A 22509-nucleotide genomic window follows, 5' to 3' on the forward strand; every position below is an offset into this window, starting at 1 on the left:
TCCCTGTAAATGATACCTGTCCTCTGTGTGTGTGTCTCAGGTCAGGGCCGTATCGCAACACGCAGAGGGACCTGTGTCCCGAAAACTCCAGCATCTGCCCCGAAATGGATCCGGAAGGAGGGAAGAAACTGCCCAAGTACATCCGCAGCGTCAGCTTCAACGGTAAGTGGCTGGACGCATTTCTGTTTTTTCTTTGCTTGTCAAAGCACTCAGTAAACTCTTGTTTTTATAAAGGTGTTATATAAAATATTAAAACACAGTGGTGTTTTTAGGCCTTGGCACCTGAGATCTCAGCCCTGAATGTTTTATAAATAGCCCCATATCTGATATATATGGTTTTTTGTGGTTTTTTTCCAAAATTAAGAATAGGCTTTAAAAAAAAGAGAGAAAGAAAAGAAAAACTGGGTCGAATAACCTGTTGTTCCATTGATTCTTGTACTTGAATAGATGTACTTAGTTACATTTCACAACATATGTTGACATAATAACATACATGTAACTAATTTTACAACTCTCATTAATACATTTTTAATCATAGCATTTGTTAAGTATAGTGTACTCTATATTTTTCTCACCACAGTTCATAATTAATCTAGACAGTAAAAAACAGTAACATAACAATGAATTTATTCAGTAAATTATAAATAAAAAATAAAATTAATTCTAATCAATTTTTTAATGATAGTATGTATGAGGTATTCTGTACTCAATATTAAACAACTAGGTATTTTCTGACAATAATTCCTAATTATTTTGGAAAATTAAAAAACTTTGTTTTATACCAAATTTGTTCAATAAATTTTAAATAAATGATATAATAAAAATTAATTTTGAATAAAATAAATCAATGATAGCATTCATGAAGTATTCTGTACTCAATATTAATTCCTAACAACGACTAGTATTTTTCTCATTGCAATTCATAATGCGGAAAGTGAAAAACAGTTTTATAACAACTTTATTCAATACATTTTATATTAAAAAATGAAATAAAAATACATTTTTAACAATAATCTGGAAAGTAAAAAAACAGTTTAACAACAATATTATATATATACACATATATTTAACAGTTTTATAACAAATGTATTCAATGCATGATAAATTGAAAAATGAAAAAGCCCTGGATCTCATAACTCTTATTAACTCTTGAATTAAATTAAGGTTGTCCACGAGGAAAGGTGAGTATTGTGCCTCCTGAATCCTTCTTTGCGCCGCACGTGAAGGTGTTCATTAGCCAATAGAGTGTGTGTCATTAGGGCATGCGCACCAAAGCGTGTCAGACCTGGTCCCGCCTGGTCCTCGAGAAAACAGGGGGTGTGCTTGGGTGCTCGAGAGGCAGCAGCGCATGCGCCCCGCAGAAAATCACGGGCGTCGAGGCTCACACCGCAGCGATTGCAGATCTTGCATGTCAGATAGGAAGGAGTGGGAAGGGGTACGAGAAACGGGGGGCCCCAGCACTCACAAACACCGGGTGTAAATCTGAGAAATTGAGCCCCGGTTTGCAGGAGGAGAGCTGTGACTCCGACTGACTCCTTTCTGTCTAACTTGAGCCTCACGAGTCTGCAGATGCAACCTGTCCGTCATCCCATCCGTCCCAGTAATCCCTTTTCTGTTGCAGCGTTTCTTCCAGGCAGCGGGGACCACAATGACAACCTGGTGAATGCAGACGAGATGGAGTGAAAAAGCACCGGCGCATGATGCGCATCCCCAGCGCCACAAGGAAGAAGGTAGAGCAACCTGGCTGTTTTTCTGGTGTCGCATGTCAGAGATTTTCCGCGGCGCTGTGGATTGATCGTTTGCTTCGTCGCCCTCCTGCTGCCGGTGTCGGTGTATAATGGAGAGCTCCAATGGCTCTGGCAGCGACACCAAACCGCAGAACCACCAGTTGGAGAAGAAGAGACTGAACCGAGCGCCTTCCCCGGCCAGACCTTTCCTCAAGGATGTGCACTCCCGCTCCACCAAACCACCTGCCATCGTACCCAAATCCCCCAAACTCCACAAGCAGCAGCAGCAGCAGCAGCAGCCTGCCTCAGTGCCCTTGGCCCATCCGAACCGCAGCTCCAGACGCAACACACCCGCGGCCAAAGAGAAACAAGCCACGGCAAAAAGTAAGTCCTCTGTGGCGAAAAAACCCACAAAGGCGCCCCAACACGCAGCAGCCGAGCCCAAAACCGCCAGCATCAAACCGGACAGCACCAGCAGTCCGATCCTCGCCAAAGGCAAGAAGGGGAAACTAGCCTCCCCGGGCCCAATCAGCCATGGATCCCCGATTCGTGTACCGACCGGAGCGCCTCTCGGCCGGGTCAGCCAAACCGACAGCAGCTCAGATCTGTCAGACTGCCCGTCCGAGCCGCTGTCGGACGAGCAGAGGCTGGCACCGGCCGCTAGTAGTGACGCCGAGTCCGGTACCGGCTCCAGCGACCGGGATCAGGTGGGAGGCGATAATCCGCTGCGGGCAGAAGCGACCGGAGCGGCTGCTGCTGCTCCGTTGCGCACAACCGAGGCTTCCTCCGCCAAGGGAAGCATGTCTCAGGCTCAGCTCGCTCCGGGGGCGCACGGAGAGAAACACAAGCTGGAGAAACCCTCATCAGGCGCACATTTCAGACTGCCAGGCACCAAGGATGTAACCGAGGAGGAGCTGCTGCGGGAGGTGGAGGATTTGAGATCCGAAAACGACTACCTCAAGGTAGGACCGTGTTATCTCAGCAAGTTACAGAGCAGCAAAACGTGGCTGCTATTTGTTGCATTAAGGGTTGCAGATTATAATCACTTTACTTACACGATCATTGGTGAAAATAATTAAATGCTATTTGAGAAAAACATAACAGCTTCTAACAATGCCAAGTGCTTTTTTCCTCGTCTAAACTCACTGCAGCATATTTATTATGACAGTATTGCACAGCCTATGCATTGATTGATTAAATTTCACGTTTGATTAAATTCTCAACAGTTGTCGATTAATTATCATCCCTAGTTGCATTATATGAACACCTCATTCAAAATCTACACTTTAAAATACACCATTTTTTCGCATTTAATCTCCAGTCCAGCTGTTCCTCAAAGAGGACCCAAAACTGTCCGTTTCTAGGACAATCTCGGGTCCAATCCCCATCGTCACCTGTTTTATAAGCATCCTTGAGCAACTTCCACCTGCTCTCTAATTGAAAGCATCATCTAAACGTTTTAAATTATTTAAAAATCTCCATGCGTGTCCTTTAATGCCCAGCTGTCATCCCCGTGATGCCCCTGTGTCGACTCTCCATCCATCATGTCGTCTTTTTTACCCTTCCCGGGCTTCCCTGTGGGTCTGACCTTTATTGATGGGAGTTTTATTGATAATGGCTTCACCCTGGCACGTCTGTTAGACTTTCTTTTTCTTTAATATTGTTGCCGTCAAGTCAAAAAAGTCTGTTATTTGACAGAAAGACTCAACATTTTGTCCCCTTTCTTGTTGCATCTGGGAGATCATCTCCATGTTAAAATGTCTTTATATTTTGATAAATAACTGTCAGTCAGGCAGATATTCATTTTTCAGAGACCAGTTTCTCAGATGTGAATTTGCTGCATTTCTTTGTCACATTTAACAGAAAATTGATTCTTTTTGAGTTTTGGATTGTTGGTTGGTAACAACAAACTATATGAAGACAGCATCTTGGGTCGTGTCTTATTGTGATGAACATTTTTATGCCTTCATACCGACTATAACTGTGGATGGAGGTGTTATGGTTTTGAGGTTGGCATGTCTTTTAGAGACCTTTTTCTTTATTAATACTGTTGCTGTCAAGTCAGAAAGTCTATTTTGACAAAAACACTGTTATTTTGTCCCATTTCTTGATGCATCTGTTATGCAGAGATCATCTCCTTTGACTGATGTGAGCAGTGTCTTTTTAAATAAATGTTTTATTTACACATTGCATGAAGCTGGTTCTTGATTTCATGCAGGATCCCCCTCCCCCTCTTGTTTTAAGTAGGCTATCCCCATAAGTTGGGGAGGGGAGGCAAACAGATAATGCGGCAAACAATCTTGCAGTTTTTTTCTTTTTTTTCAGCTGGGAGACAGGTTTATTTGCATGTCACTCCGAGTATTATTTCAAACTTGATCACGCATGTCTGTGTCTCTCTCTGGCTCGGTGCAAACACAAGAGAGTTAATCAGCTTTACTGGCTCGGGCTGTAATGGCTTTATCCCACAGGACTTGATAACAGTCAGATGTCCCGTGTGTGTGGGGTTCAAACGCCCTCCTGCCTGGCTGTCAGGCTGCCAGCTGGGACTCTGAGGTGAACTCCTCTGGCTCACCCTCCCCCCTATTGCCCCAAAATGTCTGGGAGTCCCCGCCACTGCTGCAGCCACTGCTCCTGGAAAAACATGTTTATCACATTAATTTTGTTGCAGTTTTTTAGATTATATATGTATTTTTGCTTCTTTTGCATGAGGGGAAAAGGGAAAGAAAAGATGTGGTTGTGAAGGGGATTTATGTTATTGTGTTTACATAACTGCACAAAACCAAGATTTTTGGGGCTGCAACTAACAATTTCTTTTAGAGCTGCAATGACTGGTCCATTAATTTATTGTGCATTGACAGAAAATTAACCACCAACTATTCACTATTCATCATTTAATCAATTTGAGTCATTTTTCAAACTAAAATGCTAAACATTTCACTGCCATATTTTCAGCTTTTCCTTATTTAATATTATTGTTAACTACAAATACATTTTGTTTTTGGATTGTTTATTGTACAGAACAAAACATTTAAATATGTCATACTCAATAATGTCTGTAAATGGTCAGAAAATTGTAAAAGTGTTCCTTGTTAGTTTCCAGCACTCATTGGTGAGATCTGTTTTTTTTTTTGGAAAAAGAGTCATAAGCACAAAACATTTATTTTCCCATCAAATATAACAATAAATACATATAACAATAATTAGAAAAGTAGCAAAATATCACATTTAAGAAGCAGAAACCATCTAATTTTTGTCATTTTTCCTTGAAAATTATTAAAGATATACACTTTAAAAAAAATTCTGTGACTGGGACATCCTCGGGCCACGTACCCCCACAGCACTATGGTGAGGTTGGGGCTTAAAAAAAACTGAAGCAGAAAAAACACAATATAGAGACGAAACGCCAAATGACAGTGAATGTGGGGTTGTGTTTTACTTTCACTGGTGAGCGTGTTTTCAAAAAGTGGATGTTATGTTTTTGGGTTTTCTGTCCGTCTGTTAGTGAACGTGATATTTCAAAATGCTTGAGGGAATTTCTTCAAATTTGGCACAAATTTCCACATGGATTCAATGATGAACTTATTAGAATTTGGTGGTCGAAAGTTAAGGTTGTTCTAATGAACGAGGTATCTCAAGAAGGCCTTGAGGGAGTTTCCTAATTTTGGCACAAACGTCCACTCGGACTCAAGGACGAACCATTTAGAGTTTAGTAGTCAAAGGTCACTGTGATCTCACATAACATGCTTTTGGCCATAACTTAAGAATTTATACACAAAATTTCCACAAAACCCCTATTAGGAAATAATAATGAAGGGATAACATTTTGTATCCAAAAGGTCAAAGGTCAACCTCACTGTGGCATCCTAATGTTCTGCAGAAACACTGTAGATCTTGTGTGCTGCCGGGGGGACGATGTGTGTGAAGCATCCGCGTTTTCACAGACGTGGATGTAAACTGTAAGTGCAACTTGACGGCTGCGCAAAGGGATACAATCTTCAGGCAGTAATTCTAGTTTAATCATGTCTCCAAAATAAATTAAATATACAAATCCAAAGTAAAAACAAACAATAACTGTTAAAGTAAAGCACATACTGCAAAAAAATAAATGACAGAGCATAGTAGAGAGCATCCAACTTAACTAAAGATTCTTGATTTAAATAATTATAGAAAAGAAATGAATATTTCAAGGGCAGAATAAGTCTATTGAGATATTTTTAAATATTAGGCAAACGTTTTACTCTGATTATGGGTGTCTTCTCTCTGCCTCCTCTGAACAAAGATAATCTGTAAATTTATGACTTGATTGGTTCTCGGAGGCATGCAGCTGTAAGGCAGGATTTCTAGTTGTGCATTATTTTTGACATTTCCTACAGTCGATTAATCAATCACATCCTCTGCTAAGTAAAGACACCCTCACTGAACACCGTTAAAGAGACGACTAAGTGCTGATGATGACTCAGTATAAACTCTCTCCCTAAACATTAATGACGTTCTCTAAATATATTTGCTCCCAGGATGCCGCTCTGCTTTTAACCTGGTCATCGATTGGTCCGACCCTGCGTGAGGTCATTAGCTCCTTCCTCTGGGGCCCTCCTCGGATAACAATGGGCCCTGTGCTTTTTTAAACGAGGATAGATGTAGCTTTCATTAATTGACACTCCCTCCCTTCAGCTTGCAATTGTCTTTTCATCAGGTGCCAGTCAAATCCTTTCAATATCCGTCCCCGGGGGAAATCTGCTGAGCAAACGGACTCGTCAGGATGGAGGCAAACAGAGACCCTCGAGGTTACCAAGCAAACTACCGTTGTACTGCAGATAAATCTCCCCTTTTTTACGTCCATCAAGGTCGCGCTGTTTCATGTTGATAGGACAAGGATAGTATGAATATATCCAGTCCGAGAGAAAAGATGCTTCGAGCCAACTAGTGATGTTACATCATCAGCACTAAGAGTACTTACATTACTGGAACTCGTATGTAATCCTATGAAAGTATAATCTACAAAATGCGTCGTCTTTTTTAATAAACTGTACACCTGAAATGCATACGTTTCTTAGAAGTCATGTTGTTGGATTAGAAAAATGTTCCTCTGAAAAGTCCTTCTGCTGTTATTGAAAATGTATATATTAGTGTTAAAGCAAGCTGTAAACTGTAATTTCCTGTTCATAAGAGGTATGAAAAAACTATCGACATAGCATAGTATTGTAATATTTTGTGTGCAAATATTGTATCAATGCACAGACACCAAGTGTACATTTTTATTATATAAATTAGTAATATTGCAAATATAAATTAAACATTTGGTAGCCTCCTAGATGAATAGAATCAATAGCTTTTTCAGATGTTGACAAAGTTTTCCTTTGGGGATTTGCAAAAAAGGTAATAAATCACATTTTATGATATTGCAATGTATGCTGGTACAATAATCAGCGTATTACAAAACGTTTAAAATCGCAAAATTATTGCATTGTGACTTAAGTGTAGTTATAATATCCTATCGTGGGGCCTCTGGTGATTCTCACCCCCACTGTTTACTGTTTGAAGTACATTAACGTAAAGTCATTGTCAGTGAGGCTTATAAATTATCAGGATTTTTGGGGGAACTGTGCCTTTAAGTCCTTTTTTTCATCCAAAACTGCTTCACAAATCCAAAGATTTTGGACACACTAAACAGTATGTCTCCTTTGTACCAGCAGGAGTATTTATTTCTTGTAAACACAAACCCGAGTCATTATCTTTGAAATTTACACACAGAAGACTTAAAAGTATTCGCTGCTGTTTGCAAAGCAGAATGATTAATGAGAGTCAGCACTATTTGAAGTGCAGAAAGACAACTTCAGTTGATGTGAAAAAAAAGAACAAAAAGCATTCACTGGTGTTGGATGTGATCGTTATTATCGATTATCGTAGTGTGGAGTCGGTCGTAAGGTTTTAACTTTGCATTCATCTGTGTGTCCTCCAGGATGAAGTGGACGAGCTGCGAGCGGAGATGGAGGAGGTGCGAGACAGCTACCTGGAGGAGGAGGTCTACCAGCTGCAGGAGCTGCGGAGGGAACTGGACCGCTCCAACAAGAACTGCCGCATCCTCCAGTACCGCCTGCGAAAGGCGGAGCAGAAGAGCCTTCGGGTCGCACAGACCGGCCACGTGGACGGCGAGCTGCTCCGAAGCCTGGAACAGGACTTGAAGGTTTGTGAGAGCGCGTCAGTGTCTGTGTTTATGTTTGGACCAGCCACCGCTGCCAAGTACATTTGACAAAAGCTGCCAAAAAATAGATAAATGACTCGATAAATTAATGTGCCATTAAATGTACCAAAAATTATATTAGGCATTAGGCATTACTTGATAAAGTGGCACTTGTATTTATATTTCTGTTTAAATGTTGCTTCCTTGATATTTACCTTTGTATTAATCCCCCTATTAATATATTTTTGCATACATTTTTACTTGTTTTTAAATTAATATATTTATTTTTAAGTTTTTTAATGTATTTATTTATTTTGATATAACTTTACGCATACATTTCCCCCCATGTATAACCCTAAACTTATTATTTCTGTGTAATGTTCTTTTTTGTGTTTCTTCTTCATTATGAAAATAAGGGCGGATGTGACTTAAATTCAGTCAGTTATCTCCTAGATTTATTTTTAATAATGTTTTTGGTGCATTTAATTGCATATTATTTTTAATTTATATTTAATTTGGGCATCTATTGTCCTCCATAGACAACTACTTACTGTGCTTTTATTCAGTGTTTTTAAATTCAGCAACTTTCATGCTACAATTTTGCAAGTATTTCCCCAGAATCTTATCATTGCAAACTGGTAAAGCTTTTAAAAACAGCCTCTTAAAGACGTTAAAGCTCTCCACTGAACCCAGACTAATGAAATAAATATATTTTTTAACTGATTTAAAAGTTTCTTTAAGTAGTGGCCCACAGCACCTTTTAAGTGCTGGCTGAACTATGGGAAACAGTATCACACTAAATGAATAATCGATTTACAATAAATCCAAGTGGGAATTAGATTAATAAAAATACTGAGATATATTTTCATTCCGGGTGATTTAGGGCTGCAGTTAAGTTATTTTTTTACTGATTATTCTGTTGTGGTTTAGGGATGTATCCCATAGTCCATAAAACATCAAAAATAGTAAGGTGGCATCTCCAAAAGTTTTAACCAGTTAACAGCTCAAATTCCAAAGCTATTCAATCATAGATGTTTTAACAGTGTTGCTCAAAGAATCAGAAACTTTATGCGACTTTTTTAAAAACTTGTGTGCTTTTGCTCATTTTGTTTGCCTTGTAAATACGGATATTTTTGCGGGTCTGTGAACGCAACGCAGGTGTAGCTCGTCATGAGTTTTAGGGGTTTGAGTTGGGGGGTGGGTTATTGATCAGTCTGGTCACAGCTGATCAGGTCAGATCGATGGATAAGAGTAGCAGCTGCTTCAGAGGAGAGTGAATGTGAACTTTTAGACTCTTAATGATTAAGTTTCGTTCTTACTGTGCCTCACTTTCTGAATACGCTCTGTGCTATGAAAATGTGGTCCAACGCATAACCTGATGATATAGATATTCCAACAGTGCTCCTAATGCACGGTCCAGTGCCACAAATATGAAATCAGTTTGCGGCAGCATATGTTTCTAACATGGTGAATCAACACAAATACATGAATGTGTGTGACATCCTGGTTTTGGCGCAGACATCTGCATGATATATCGGTCTAACTTGGTGTGCATGAATGCGTGTTGGTGTTCATGAGGCCACATATTAGTGCATAAATGTGGTGAGGCACGTGTCATCAAATATTCATAAACTTATTTTTATTGTCTGTTTGAACTGCATGTGTTTGTCCTTCACCGTTTCTGTCCCTGTGATCTCAGGTGGCCAAAGATGTGTCGGTGCGTTTGCACAACGAGCTGGAGAGCGTGGAGGACAAACGCAGCAGGGCCGAGGACGAGAACGAGCTGCTCAGACAGAAGATCATCGAGGTGGAGATCTCGAAACAGGCGCTGCACAACGAGCTGGAGAGGACCAAAGAGGTGAGAGGATGATCACGGACAAGCTTTTTGATACAAGGCTGCTGCAGGTCATGGGAAAACATTTGCTTCCACGCACACAAAGCTGGTTTTGTATCTTGGTAGATGCTAATGGTCTGTTATGCATAAGATGCACACAGAAATAAGATCTCAAGAATCTGCTTTTGCTTGTGGGGAGTGAACGTTGATGCTGAGAACTGAGAGTGAGTTGTGGTCGTCATCAGAGAAGCAGTGAAAGTGACGGCTGTGGTTGATGTGACTGTAAGAAATGATGTTGGTGAAGATGCTGTGTGTGCAGGACGAATCTCCTTCCTGCCATCAGCTGCTACACAGTGCTGCATATAAACAGAGGGATCAATGACGATCACTGGCCTGATCAGCAGAGTCACTGCACTGAATTCATTTCATCAATCATTCAGATGCTCCCTGACAGCCTTCAGAAAACAACTGCTCTGTGCAGTGATGCACAGACTTTCTCTAGTTTACATGTATGTTATTTTCAACACCTCCATGCTACCCAGAGGTGGACTATGAAGTACATTTAATCAAGTACTCTACTTTAGTACGAATTTAATGTACTTTGCTTGAGTATTTTCTTGCCATGCCACTTTATACTTGCCACCGTGTCATTTATCTGACAGCATTAGTCACTATAATTCAGATTTTTGCATAGATTAACATAAAGATGAATTTATAAAATGTTACACTTTGTTAGAAATGACCCAACAGTTTATAGAACAGCTGAAACGATTAGTCCATTAATCAGTTTGCAGACTGACTGAGAATTTGTTGGCAACTATTTTTGATCAACATCACAGTCATTTTTTAATTTATTCCACAGGACTAAATTATTATTAGTATTCTTTTTAATATTGTATACTCTTACTTTTAATACTTTAAGTACATGTTCTCGATAATGCGTGCTTACTTTTACTCAAAGAAGTATTTAATCAACACAAAACTTTGTTTAAATGCCTTTAACAAATGTTAAATCAAAACTGAAACTTTTCTCATCATATACATCATAAAATTCCCAGCAACTGAATAAGTAAAAAAAACTCCCTGAGGTTTTACAAAGTAAAATTCCTTCCAGGCTGACACTTTCTCTGCACTTTAATTGAATTTTTCATCGGCGATCATTAGAATAAAATACCAGGGTTGCCCAGTAGCTCAGAGTGTAGAGCGGGCACCCCATGTACAGACACTACGTCCTCGCTGCAGCGGCTGTGTGTTCGATTCCGGCCTTGGCCCTTTTCTGCATGTCTTCCCCTCTCTACCTCTTTCACGCTTAAGCTGTCCTATCTAAAACAGACCAAAAGCACCCAAAAATTATCCTGAAAATAAAATACCGATACAGATAATACTCAAATTGCCAAATATCGACCCCAATAATCAGCCAGGCCGATAATCTGTCGACCCCGAGTTTATGTGTTAACATTGTTAGTGAATTTTCACTACAGAACGTCATCCCTCTTTAGCTTACAGCAGCTGCGTTGTAGCTGTGGATGTACACACAACATAAAACATTTCAGATTAATTCATTTGGCATTAGACGATATAATATTTGTGCTGCGAGCTACTGATGATGTTTGCATCCTTTTACAGTTAAACCGTAGAATTCATACTTTTGTCTGTGAGCTTTTGTATCAGTGCTACTCTCATGTTGCGCAGTGGAGAGAGTGTTTGAAGTAAAGTCTTGCTGCAGGTAATGAGATGAGCGGAGGCTATTCTCAGTGCCGCCAGGGTTCAGCTGCTTAGACTAAATCGATTTTGACATCAGCAGGTAACATGCCGTCTGGCAGCAAAGAGAAAGTAGGCTAATACCAGACCAGCCAGTATGCAGGAGCTTTCTTTTGGCATCAGGAGACACTTCTTTTTGAGTGTCATGTGCCGCTGGTTTGATTCCCAGTTTGTGCCACAGTGACTCCATAAGACCTGACGCCTCTCTAAATAGGTCTTCCACTGGTTAAAAAAATTGATATTCTGAGCCAGTTTATGACCTAAACTATCAGTGTTTGCACCGTTGTTGTTTTTTTTTAAGGCAGCTTATCTGACCGAGCTGCACGTGCTCGGACAAAGACAGAAGAGCCGTGTGTAGCGCGGACGTGCAAATGCAGCAAATGCAAGCTCCAGTTTTTGTTGCCGTCGCTTGACACTGGTAACCTTTTCGGAAGATAACGATTGTCGCACAGTCAGAGTGAAAGTGAGAGGACGCTGCACATGAGGAGTTTTTTAATTTGCGCAGCAGTTGTAGTGTTGGCGGTGGCTCCAGATCCTCAGTTCTGAGCAGTGCTGCGATACAAAGGACCGTAAGATGACATAGACTCTGTTGTACACAGAGAAACAGGCGAGGGAGTAGCGGAGAGGCTGAGAGATAGCGGCTGCTCCAAATGATTGCAGGTTTTTTTGTGTTCCCCTGAGGTTTGTCCCAGAAAAACACAAGCCGTCTCTGAATCTGCACTGTGTCACGTGACGCCGTGTCTCTCGGCGTGTGTTTTGTAATGCAGCACCCCAGTATTTTCATTCTGTTGCATTGAGGATTTTTATTTGTCCAGGATTTTTTCCTGTTGTTTAATCACCATGTGCTCATTTTTGAAGTTTTTAATTCCCGTGAATCCGTAACGCACAGCGGGCGACCTGTTTGTTCTCTTCATTGTTGATCGCAGGGGATGATAAGAGTGTTTACAAGCTTTTAGTTCAGGATGCATTTAAATGAATGAATTGAAGCATCAGCCCTCTGCTCTTTCTCAGTCACAGAGATAAACCTCGGAGGAGGAACTCGTCGTACTGATAAGAATGTGGTTCAGCTGGACTGCAGGGTTGTTCCTTCTTCCTTCTTGCTTTAATTAGGTCTTGTAAATTGTGACCCAGGTGTAATGTAATGCAGTGAGAAGCAGGAAATCCCCCACACTCCTTTGGATTTACACTAGGTTTTAGAAATCCACCGGACTAGTTTTTTAAATGATCTTTTGCCACTTTTCCTGTCAAACTTTCTCGCTGCAGATCTTCTTCCTAATCCTGAAACAGCCATTCTCGGCTGGTCGCAACAGCTAGAAACTCTAAGTCATTGGAAAACTTTGTCAGTTCAGTATGGTCATTGCAAAGAAAGTTACTCTTAAAGTCTGAAACAAAGAGATATCCTCCGTGGTGGCAGATTAATTATGGGGCCACCACAGTTTAATGTATGTGTAGGAAACCCTGTCATTGTTCAGAGGGTTTTTACCAGGAGCCAAATTCTCTTCCAAACAAAAGGACTAGGTGATTTAAACCAGTAAAAACACTGAATAAAGAGGTTTCATGTTACAGATGAGTGCATCTTTAATACTGGTTGGCATGTCCGTGCAGACAGCTCATTCAGCACCTGCTAATGTGCGCTTACGTTCAGGAGGTTTTCACCAGGAGCCAAATAATCCACAGAGGTCCTCCCCAAAACAAACGGACGTGGTAAAAATGCACAAAAAAGCAGTTGCACATTGTAGCGTAATCCTGATGCTGCTTGTTGCGGATGGACTTCTGATTGCTGCGGTAAAAACATTATTGGTCCTATCTGGAGTCGGTGTTTGGTTTGTCCATGACGGGATACTGTAGAAGCATGACGATCTCCCTGTGGTGATATAAATGGCTCAAAAACACAAAAATCCGAATTTCAGGTGATTATACAATAAAGGAAACAATATATTGTATTTTATTTCTGCTAATGGATCCCCCTAAACCCTACATGCTGGTCCTTTAAAGCTCAGCTCCTCCTGTCTCTGCTATCAGAGGCTACACAGTGTGACTCCAGCCTAGAGATTGGCACCCCTGCATGGATTAATCCAACAAGAAGGCCTGTTATAAAACAGGCTGGCGTGTTTCGGTACACTCTGATTGGAGGGGAGAGCAACAGAGAGAGAAAGACAAAGAGTGGCAGACAGCGACTGTAATCAGATGGCTGTAGGTCCTGTCTGCCTGCGATACGACCGCAGCTCTCAGACCTGATATTAAACAGTTTAGGAGGGCTGGCTGACAGGAGCCTCTGTTGTTACAGTATTGGCCCGAGGAGCAAACCGCTGCTTCTGTGCGGTCAGTACAAAGGCGAACAGCGATTGGTGGAGATTTTTCATTCCTCTGACATTTGAAGAAAGGCCCACTGATACGTGTAATGAAATGGAACTAATGAAATGTCAACGTGCACAACACGAGCATCAGGTGATTTATTAGGTGCTCTGTGTCCCCTGTGATAAGTTCATCTTTCATTACGGCATAATGATCATTCTTTGTGCCGTGTGCTTGTTGACATACAGAAGCACTGACTTGACATCGATATCACGAGAGCAGCTTGAATAAAAAACAAAATCAAACCCAAAGTCCTCTAAAAATGAAAGTGAAAGCGAATAACAGCTGCTTTTTAAATCTCCTGCGGTGGGTCGCACACGTACTGCGTCATCAAAACGTTACACTCGTTCCGCCTGTGGTCCCATCTGCGGCTGCTCTCGTCATACAGAGACTGTTTTGGTGCTGTTACTACCTCCCGTGATGATTTAAATGCGAGACAGATCTGCCCACCATTGTAAAAATATATAGCCTGTGCACCAAATTAAAATGAAGTTTTAACATTTGTCAAATCCAAAAATCTCCCAGAGGAAAATAGAGAATTAAATAGTGCATCTACAGATTTGTTTGCTTTCACTTTCAAAGTACCAGATAATCATAAGTAACCTACTGCTGCAGAGTAGCCAGCTTCTAGTTGAACGTATTCATAAATGCTGATTTAGCCCAGCGGTTCCCAACCGGTGGGTTACGGTCCAAAAGTTGGTCATGGGTCCATTCTGAATTGTGCGCAAGTGCCTTGCAAACGTGAAAAGTTTGTAAAACAAAAAAACAAAACAAAAAAAAACGTACACACTTTATTTGGAAGTACTGTGAATTTGTGGCTTTTATTTTTAGTGTCGTTTCCTGCCGTAGAGTGAGTGAATAATTGACAGCTACTTAACAGAGTCAGCAAACTGGCTCATCGACATGGTTAAACAGATGTATGAAGCTGAATATATTCATCTGTATTGAACTAAAGATGATGAAAAAGTCTGGACTCTGTGGCTGGACCAGTTGGGAACCACTGATTTCGACTTATTATTTATACTGAAAGCCTCGTTTTGACTGTATGGTTGTGTTGCAAGGCAGATTTTTTTGTTTTCTCACTTTTGTTCCAAAATTGCTCTATTGATAGTAAAGGCTGCCGACTTTTGGCCCACCGGCGCCACTCGCAGACAATAGCCGCCTTCTAAACCTCCGAAACCTCAGCTAACTCGCTTCTGTTAACCAGAATATTGGCAGCATTTGCATTTTCTTCCACACATGTAAAAATAGGAATTGAGGATATCTCCAGTCTTTGTGTCTCACTACTACAAAGGTACGAGATGGGAATGCCTGCATACTTAATAAGTGGCGTCAACATTACCTGAGTGGGAGTCACTGCAGACATGATTCGTTTCATGTCAGAGCGCTCCTCTCTCTCTCTTTCTCTCTCTTTCTCTCTCTCAAGATCTCAGCAGAAGAAGTGCTGGCTTTGAAGGAGATTCTCGTCTTCTCATCTCTGCTTCTCACTTCTCCTTCGTATCTCCCCCTCTCCTCTCATCCGCTGTGGTTCCCTGTTGGAGGAGTGTGAAGGAATCTCATTGACCTAGTTAATATCTTGAGTCTGACTCCACCAATGGGAAGGAGAGCAGACGTGAGGAGACGAGTAGCGTAGGGACTCGAAATTTGCTGCAGTGACACGCATCCATATAAAGCGTCTCATCACAGGGCGCCTGTGCTGTAAATGTGCTTTTACACAACGAACAGGAGAAGACGTTTACCTCTAAAACATCTGTGGCACTCAGGTTGATTTTAGGTGATTTTTATGTTTTTACTCAAATTATAAGTTTAAAATGTTAGACCTGTGTTGTGAAAATACAATACAAATAATAATGAATGATTTCTGTAATTACCTTTTTATATGTCGGTTTGTATTTTTCTGAAATTTAATGACGTTTGAATTAGGTTTAACTTGTACGATGTGTCGTAAAGCATTTTAGAAGTAACGACTCACGATTCCCTACGGGCAAACCATCACCGACACAAAGCAAATGGGGAAATCATCAATTCTGCATGAAACCCCGGAGTGATGTGTTATAATTCTGAAGCGCCGTCCTTTGAAGTTTAAAACCCATGAAAAATGAAATTCCTTCTCCGTATGAACATGTTTTGCAAGTATTTTAATTTACGAAAGTATCAAAGCTGCCACTTCATAATCATAAAACATCCCGAAGCATTCGCCACAGCAGCAATCAGAGTGTCTGTAAATGTCTTCAGACACATCAAGCGACATTTTACAAAAACACATTTAAAGTCGTCTGAAGTACAATCTGCAAATGTGATTCATGTTTCATATTTCACTTTGATTTAAAGCAGCAGTTAACGTACCAAAGCTGTTAATAAGTTCACATAACTTTGTGTAGAAAACCAGTAAAGATATTTGTCTTTAAGTCGTAAAAATGTAAGAAAAAAATGTATTCTTTGTTCTTAAATTAATAAATGTTAATAAACATTTTGAGATTAATTCATGGTTTATGGACAGAAAAAAAGCACCTGGGAGCAGCTTTTCTATTTTACTGTCTTTCAGTGGCGTATGGTAGTAACTGCGGGCCCCAGTGCATGCTAGTTATTAGTTATGAAGCGCACACACACGTGCACCTGAACTACATTATATCGTATTGTCTTGTCAAATGATTAAAAAGACACTTGACACTGGACAACATAAATATAAATATTACCCAGCAATCATCATTGCTTATCTCTATATCATAAAAATACTTTTTTTTTTTTTTTTTTTTACATTTTTTATGTAGTTTTTATCATTTATGTAGAACATAGTTTTGTTATAGTGGCTGAAGGAAGAAAACTGTGACGGAGATGGTTTTGCATTTTAAGCACATGTATTTCAAAAGGCACCAATTTTAATTTAACATGATTTTTTCTCAGTGCACGGCGTATTTCCGAAATGGCAATCAGAGCCACTCACAAGGGCCCGTTTCCCCCAGCGTGATAGCCGGACTTACACTGGTCGTTCAAGGCGGGAATATCACGCTGTTATGCCGACTCGCCGTTTTTGTGTAGAATGTCTGATTTTGGAAAGTTGTGGACAGAGTCGTCTCACCTCTGAGCCGGGAACAGAGGCAGTTACAGCCCCGAAATGAGGTCTGTGTAAAGCTGGAAAGACGCGACCACGGGCGGTATGAGTGTGAAGTTTGGACGATGTGTTTATGCGTGCGACCCGCCACAGGAAATAGCAGCTGTTAGCATAGAACAAAGAAGAAAAACGGCGGCCATAAATGTCCACAAACTAGGAAAACAATGAGATGAGCAGAGGAGGAGATGGGCCGACATATAACAGGGACGGCAAATGATTGTGATTAACATCTTATGACTTTGTTATTGTTTAGAAAGTGCTGCAGACGCATGTTTTATGTCATGCTGGAGGCGGGCGCTCTTGTGTTTTAACATCACGCCTGTCAGGCCTCCTTTGATCGCAGGATGCTGTGACGCGCCGTATTATAATGACGCATTGGAGCAGAACGATGCCGATGTCGGCTGTTTCTGTGAAAAAGTGCAGGGGCGGAAGAGAGAGGGGAACTCGTTGCGGCCCTATAGCGGCTTTAGACACACTGGTGTTTATCTAATATTAACATCATTATGGTAAAATGCTCAAATATGCCAACATTAGTGTTTACCGTCTGAGTTTAGTGTGTGAGCATGATGACATCAGCTAATAAGCATTAACTAACACAACATGCAGCGAGGGCTGAATGAATATCATCAATTTTGCATGGATTTTGTTATAAAATTTGTATAAAATTATATATATTTTTTAATTACTATTACAATTCATCTAGAGGGGAACATGAATATCTGAACCAAACTTCATGGCAAACCATCTCATAGTTGTCTCTTTATTTTCACTAAAAAGCGCAAATGTCATCCTCATTTTGGTGTTTAGAGGAAAAAACAGGAGAAGAGCAAAGTCAGTAAGATTGATCATCTGCAAACCATCAATGTCTGTACCAAATTTCAGTCTATCTAGTTGTTGAGGTTTTTCAGGCTGGACCGAAGCAGCGAAACAAAAAGCATGATCTCATCATCCTGCAGTATCCTGCTCAGCTTTAACCCAGATCTGAGAGCAGCAGAACATCACGGTGCCCCTCCACGTTGGTTTCTTGGATGCTTCTCCTCTCCACTGTAACAAATGGTTTTAGCAGATATATTTTGGGAGGTTGACAGCAGCTTGGCAGGCTGTAAGTCAGACTGAGTCATTGTGTTTCTCACCTCTCCTTCAAACACAAGGAACAGACAGGGCTTCAGAGAAAACGGAGCTCCCAGTAGTATGTTTGGGGGCCGTAGCCTTGAGTGAAATATAGTCCTCAACAAAACGTTTTTTGGCCTCAATGAGGTGAAGTGAAGATGTCTTTTTGGATTTGAGTCATGGAGGCGAGTTATAAACTGTAGAAGGAGAGATTTTTGAATTGCGTGTTGGTTATTGGCATTGCAGTTTAGATTGTAAGTACGGCTGGAATTAACAAATATCCTCATTTTGGTTGAGTCACACATGGAGAAATTATGAGAAAAAATGAAAAATAAAATAAATTAATAAAAAATAAAATAAATGGGAAATTTGAAGAAATAAATAGAAGTATAAAAACCTGTGTACATTACAATTTTATACATGGTGAGACAATGAAAAAAAGTACAAATATTTGCATCATAATACATTAGATAAACCTGGTGTAAATGTATATCAAAATTCGGAGATTAATCAAGTGATGGGTTATTATTTAAAATGTCAGGAAAATAATAACCTTCACTACATCAAGGTAACTTTTTTTTTTTATGAACAATTCTTCAAAAACCAAAATAAAAAAATAAAAAATAGATTTACCACATTGAAAGACAAAGTACAAAAGGGAATATTTTTATTTAAGAGGCTGGAAACAGCACATTTTTGCCATTTTTTTTTTTTTAAACTTAAACTTCATTTTATTTCCTTTTGTTCCTTTTAAACTCAGAACTATAACAGCAGCACTCCTTTAAACCAAAACTATGATGACGTGAGCGCCACTTGTTACATCTCTAAATAATCCACTCCCGGTCACATGTTCGGTGTCAGCCCAAAGCTGTCTGTGTCAAAATCTGTGCGTCCGCCTGTTTATAGATGAGACCTCGGGGTGTGTGTGGAGCCAGTGAGGTCCGCTGTGGTCTGACGGACTTAAAGAGTTCATCTGATGTGGCAGGGGTCGGAGGCCGTCTGAGTCACGGAGGGTTGTCACCATGTTCTGGCCCACAGCAGCAGGCTGAAACAGAGCTGCGACAGCAGAGATGTTCAGTACAAGAGACTAAAAGAGGTGTTGGCAGACGAATATCACATACTCTAACCCGAAAAAAAAGAAATTTTGCAGGTTTTAGTGCTGAATAAAAGCACTTTTATGGAAATCTGCCAATCATCAGAAGGCACTCGCACATTTATTTCTTTAAATTTGGGTTTCTAGCTTTTTCATTCTAATAAGCTCAGAAAGCTTGCTCTTTTAGATGATTGACGGTTTCTGATTTAGACTCTGTATAGTTTTATAGGCAAATTTCTTACATGTATGCTTGTATGCATCCATGCATGCATGTACAGTATGTGTGTGTGCATGCGTGCGTGTATGCATGTATATATTTGGTCAATATATATTTTGTTGTGTCTTACCTCCTGGAGTATTATACCTGCAGGTGGTTCATGTTTACTTGATGCTGGCTGGATGCCGAAATATTTACCGTATTTCAGTTAATGTGTAATAATCCCATGCGGGATGGGTCATACCAGACACATAAATAAAATATTCATATACAGTGTGTTGTCTTTACACAGCATTAAACATTTGAGAAGTTTGGCTTGGATGTTAGCTTTGATGTTATTTGTACATTTTTTATATTTTACGTTTCATGCCTGTCTTCCAGCTCAGTGCCAGCCAGGCAGCATCTCTGATGTGGGGCACGTCATGTTTTTCATGGCAGTGTCATTCAGTATAAGCTGGTTAAACACAGCAGTATTCAGTGTCTCCTCCACACACACTTATTTTCTGTTGGTTGAGGCTGCAACTTTGCTGTCAAAAGTCCAGCAAACTCCACACAATGCAAAGATGCTTCGCCACCTGAAGTAAATATTTCATTCGCCCCTTTGCTTCCATTGTGTTGAAACAATACTAACATATTTCAACACTAGTATTGTAGTTTTACAACTGTACCTGATCAACACACAAGTATTTCTGCAGATCTGACAGTGTAAACTTTTCACCAGGCAGAAATCCTTTGTGAAAACGGTTATTTTCACCATGCTTTTAACTCGTTTTACAATCCAAGAGTGCATAAGCTCCCTGAAACAGTTACAGAGCTGCGCTTGGTCAAGCTCACAGTATCCCTTTGAGTCTATTCAAAGTGCTCTATTTTGGTCAATATACCGGTCCTGAAGGCAACATGGGCGCAATCCCCAGAGTGTTTCCTCCATAGAGAAGTAAATGCAGCAGCTTGTCTTTGAGCGTTGTGGAGGCATATAGACTCGTGCTTTCGTTTGAAGTGAAGCGTGCTCGTTATAGATGAGAAGAAGAGGAAGACTGAGGAGGCAGACAGATGCTGCCACTCCCATTTCTTTGGGGTTGTATGTTGCGTGCAGTCATTATTAACTGATGACTTTGCAATAAAGACAGAGACCTGCCTGCACGGCTGCTAGATACACTCTCAGGCAAGACTTCATCAAAAGCTGCGACATCTTAGTGAATCTTATCTCTCCTCCACCTCTTCTGCTTGCTCTCAGTAGCCTTTCTTTTGAAGAGTAATCCCCTCTTCCTGTCTTTCTTATCTCCGTTATACTTTTATACAAGTTTAAAAAAAATCTATTTCAACCATTTCTCTCTTGAAGGATCATTCGTGGGTCACGTAGGAATTTTCAGTGTATGATTTTGACTCTAAGGAGAAGAACATCATCTAAATTGCAAAGATTTTGAACAAAACTTTAAACGCTGCTGCGTTTGCATAATTTTCAGACTATACAGGCTTGTGAAACAATCCGAGATTAATATTTATACTCTATTGTTTTATGTTTTGCAGACATAAGCCATGTCCCCATTCTTCTTTCTTATCATCACCAGTTTTTCAATAATATAGAATTCTTACTTCTCCCAGCAGGATTTATTTAATCCTCTTCATGAATAATCATAATAAAACCTGTAAAGTAACGATTTTATGCACATTAATCTGTCAGTGTGACCCCCAGAGTCAAAGCCTGGTATCGATCTGTAGATGACTGGTTCTTTTCTGATAGAATAAATAAATAAATTGAAACTTTGGCATTTTGGAGAAAGGGGACAAAAATATTTTTAAAAAAAAAAGGTATAAAAAATAAATAAAAGAATAAAAAAAGTGTTGTTCTTAAGCCTCTGTGCTGGCGATAGTCAGAGCCGGAGGCATTATGTTTTCGGGTAGTCTGTGCATCCGTCCGACCCATTTCATCAAGAACGCCTTTAGGGATTTTTTTCAAATTTAGCACAAATGTCAACTCGGACATGCCAATGAACTTTTTAGATTTTGGTGGTTATAGGTCAAAGGTCAAAGTCAATGTGACCTTATATGTTTCAGTCTTGTACACATGCTAGCTCAAGAACACTTTGAGGTAAATTGTTCAAATTTTGCACAAATGTCCACGTACACAGGTCAAGGTCACCGTGACCATCTAAAAACCAACTTCAGGGAATTTCTTAAAATTTGGCAAAAATGTCCACGTGGACTCAAGAATGTTTTGTGGTTTGTGACCTCAACAAAACACATTTTGGGTCATAACTCAAAAATTCATACTCATAATACAACATACTAATACTAATACTACATAATACTAGAAAATTTCACACAAACGTCTGTTAGGATAAAATTATAAAGTGATGGCATTTTATATCCAAAAGGTCACAGCTCAGTATAATTGTTACATCATAATGTTCTGCAAAAACACTTTTCTGGCCCTCACCCAACGTCTTAATTTAGGAACAGAGGTGGAGACATTTGTAGATATTTAATTAATGACACTAATCTTGAAACTGTAGTGATTGCATAGATCTTCTGTGCTGCCGGGGGAAAGACGTAAACTGTAACTGCGTCTTCGTGAGTTCGCAGAGGCATACAACCTTGTTTTCATGTATCAAATATAAAATAAAGAAATAAAGTTAAAAATAAACAATAGGTGTTATGTGAAGCGCATACCACCATGATATCATATAATCGAGAATTTCCAAACTTCCCTAAAAATCCTACATTAGTATTAAAATGGAAAAGTAATTCATATTCCAAGGTCAGAATAAATCTGTTCACATACTTCAAAATATTAAGTCAGGCAAATATTTTACTCCTGATTATAGGTTTCTTCTTTCTGCCTTCTCTGAACTGAGAAAATCTGTGAGCCATCTTTTGATGTTGGATACTTCCTTATTTTTTCATGGTGCTAATCAGTTCTGCAGCAAGACGGTCAAGTGTGGCTGCAATCTCCTTTACGCCTGTGATTCCTCTCAAGAAATCATGAGAGAGGCAGAAAATCCAGCTCAGCTGAGGGAGGAAAACTTGCACAGCTTCAAAAACTCTGCTTTAGCTGGTGGCTGTCACACCCGCGGACACAAACCCTCTCATATGAACCTCCATCTGGACTGATAACAAGT

At 40.1% G+C, this 22509-nt stretch overlaps 1 protein-coding gene across 4 annotated transcripts in view; it reads left to right on the plus strand.

The window, feature by feature from the left end:
- Positions 1 to 79: 79 nt before the first annotated feature.
- Positions 80 to 22509, plus strand: part of LOC121951533 (microtubule cross-linking factor 1) — an 87854-nt gene continuing 65424 nt past the window's right edge. For 3 of the 4 annotated variants that reach the window (XM_042497894.1, XM_042497897.1, XM_042497898.1), the window contains exons 1-3: positions 1296 to 2689; positions 7687 to 7911; positions 9608 to 9766. In XM_042497894.1, the coding sequence (XP_042353828.1) occupies positions 1838 to 2689; positions 7687 to 7911; positions 9608 to 9766 (1236 nt within the window). In that variant the 5' untranslated portion in view covers positions 1296 to 1837. Of the gene's footprint in view, positions 163 to 1295; positions 2690 to 7686; positions 7912 to 9607; positions 9767 to 22509 lie in introns of those variants that run through there. The other variant, XM_042497896.1, reaches the window with a different exon arrangement.

The sequence above is a fragment of the Plectropomus leopardus genome, chromosome 12, assembly GCF_008729295.1.
Source record: "Plectropomus leopardus isolate mb chromosome 12, YSFRI_Pleo_2.0, whole genome shotgun sequence".
Lineage (NCBI taxonomy): Eukaryota > Metazoa > Chordata > Actinopteri > Perciformes > Serranidae > Plectropomus > Plectropomus leopardus.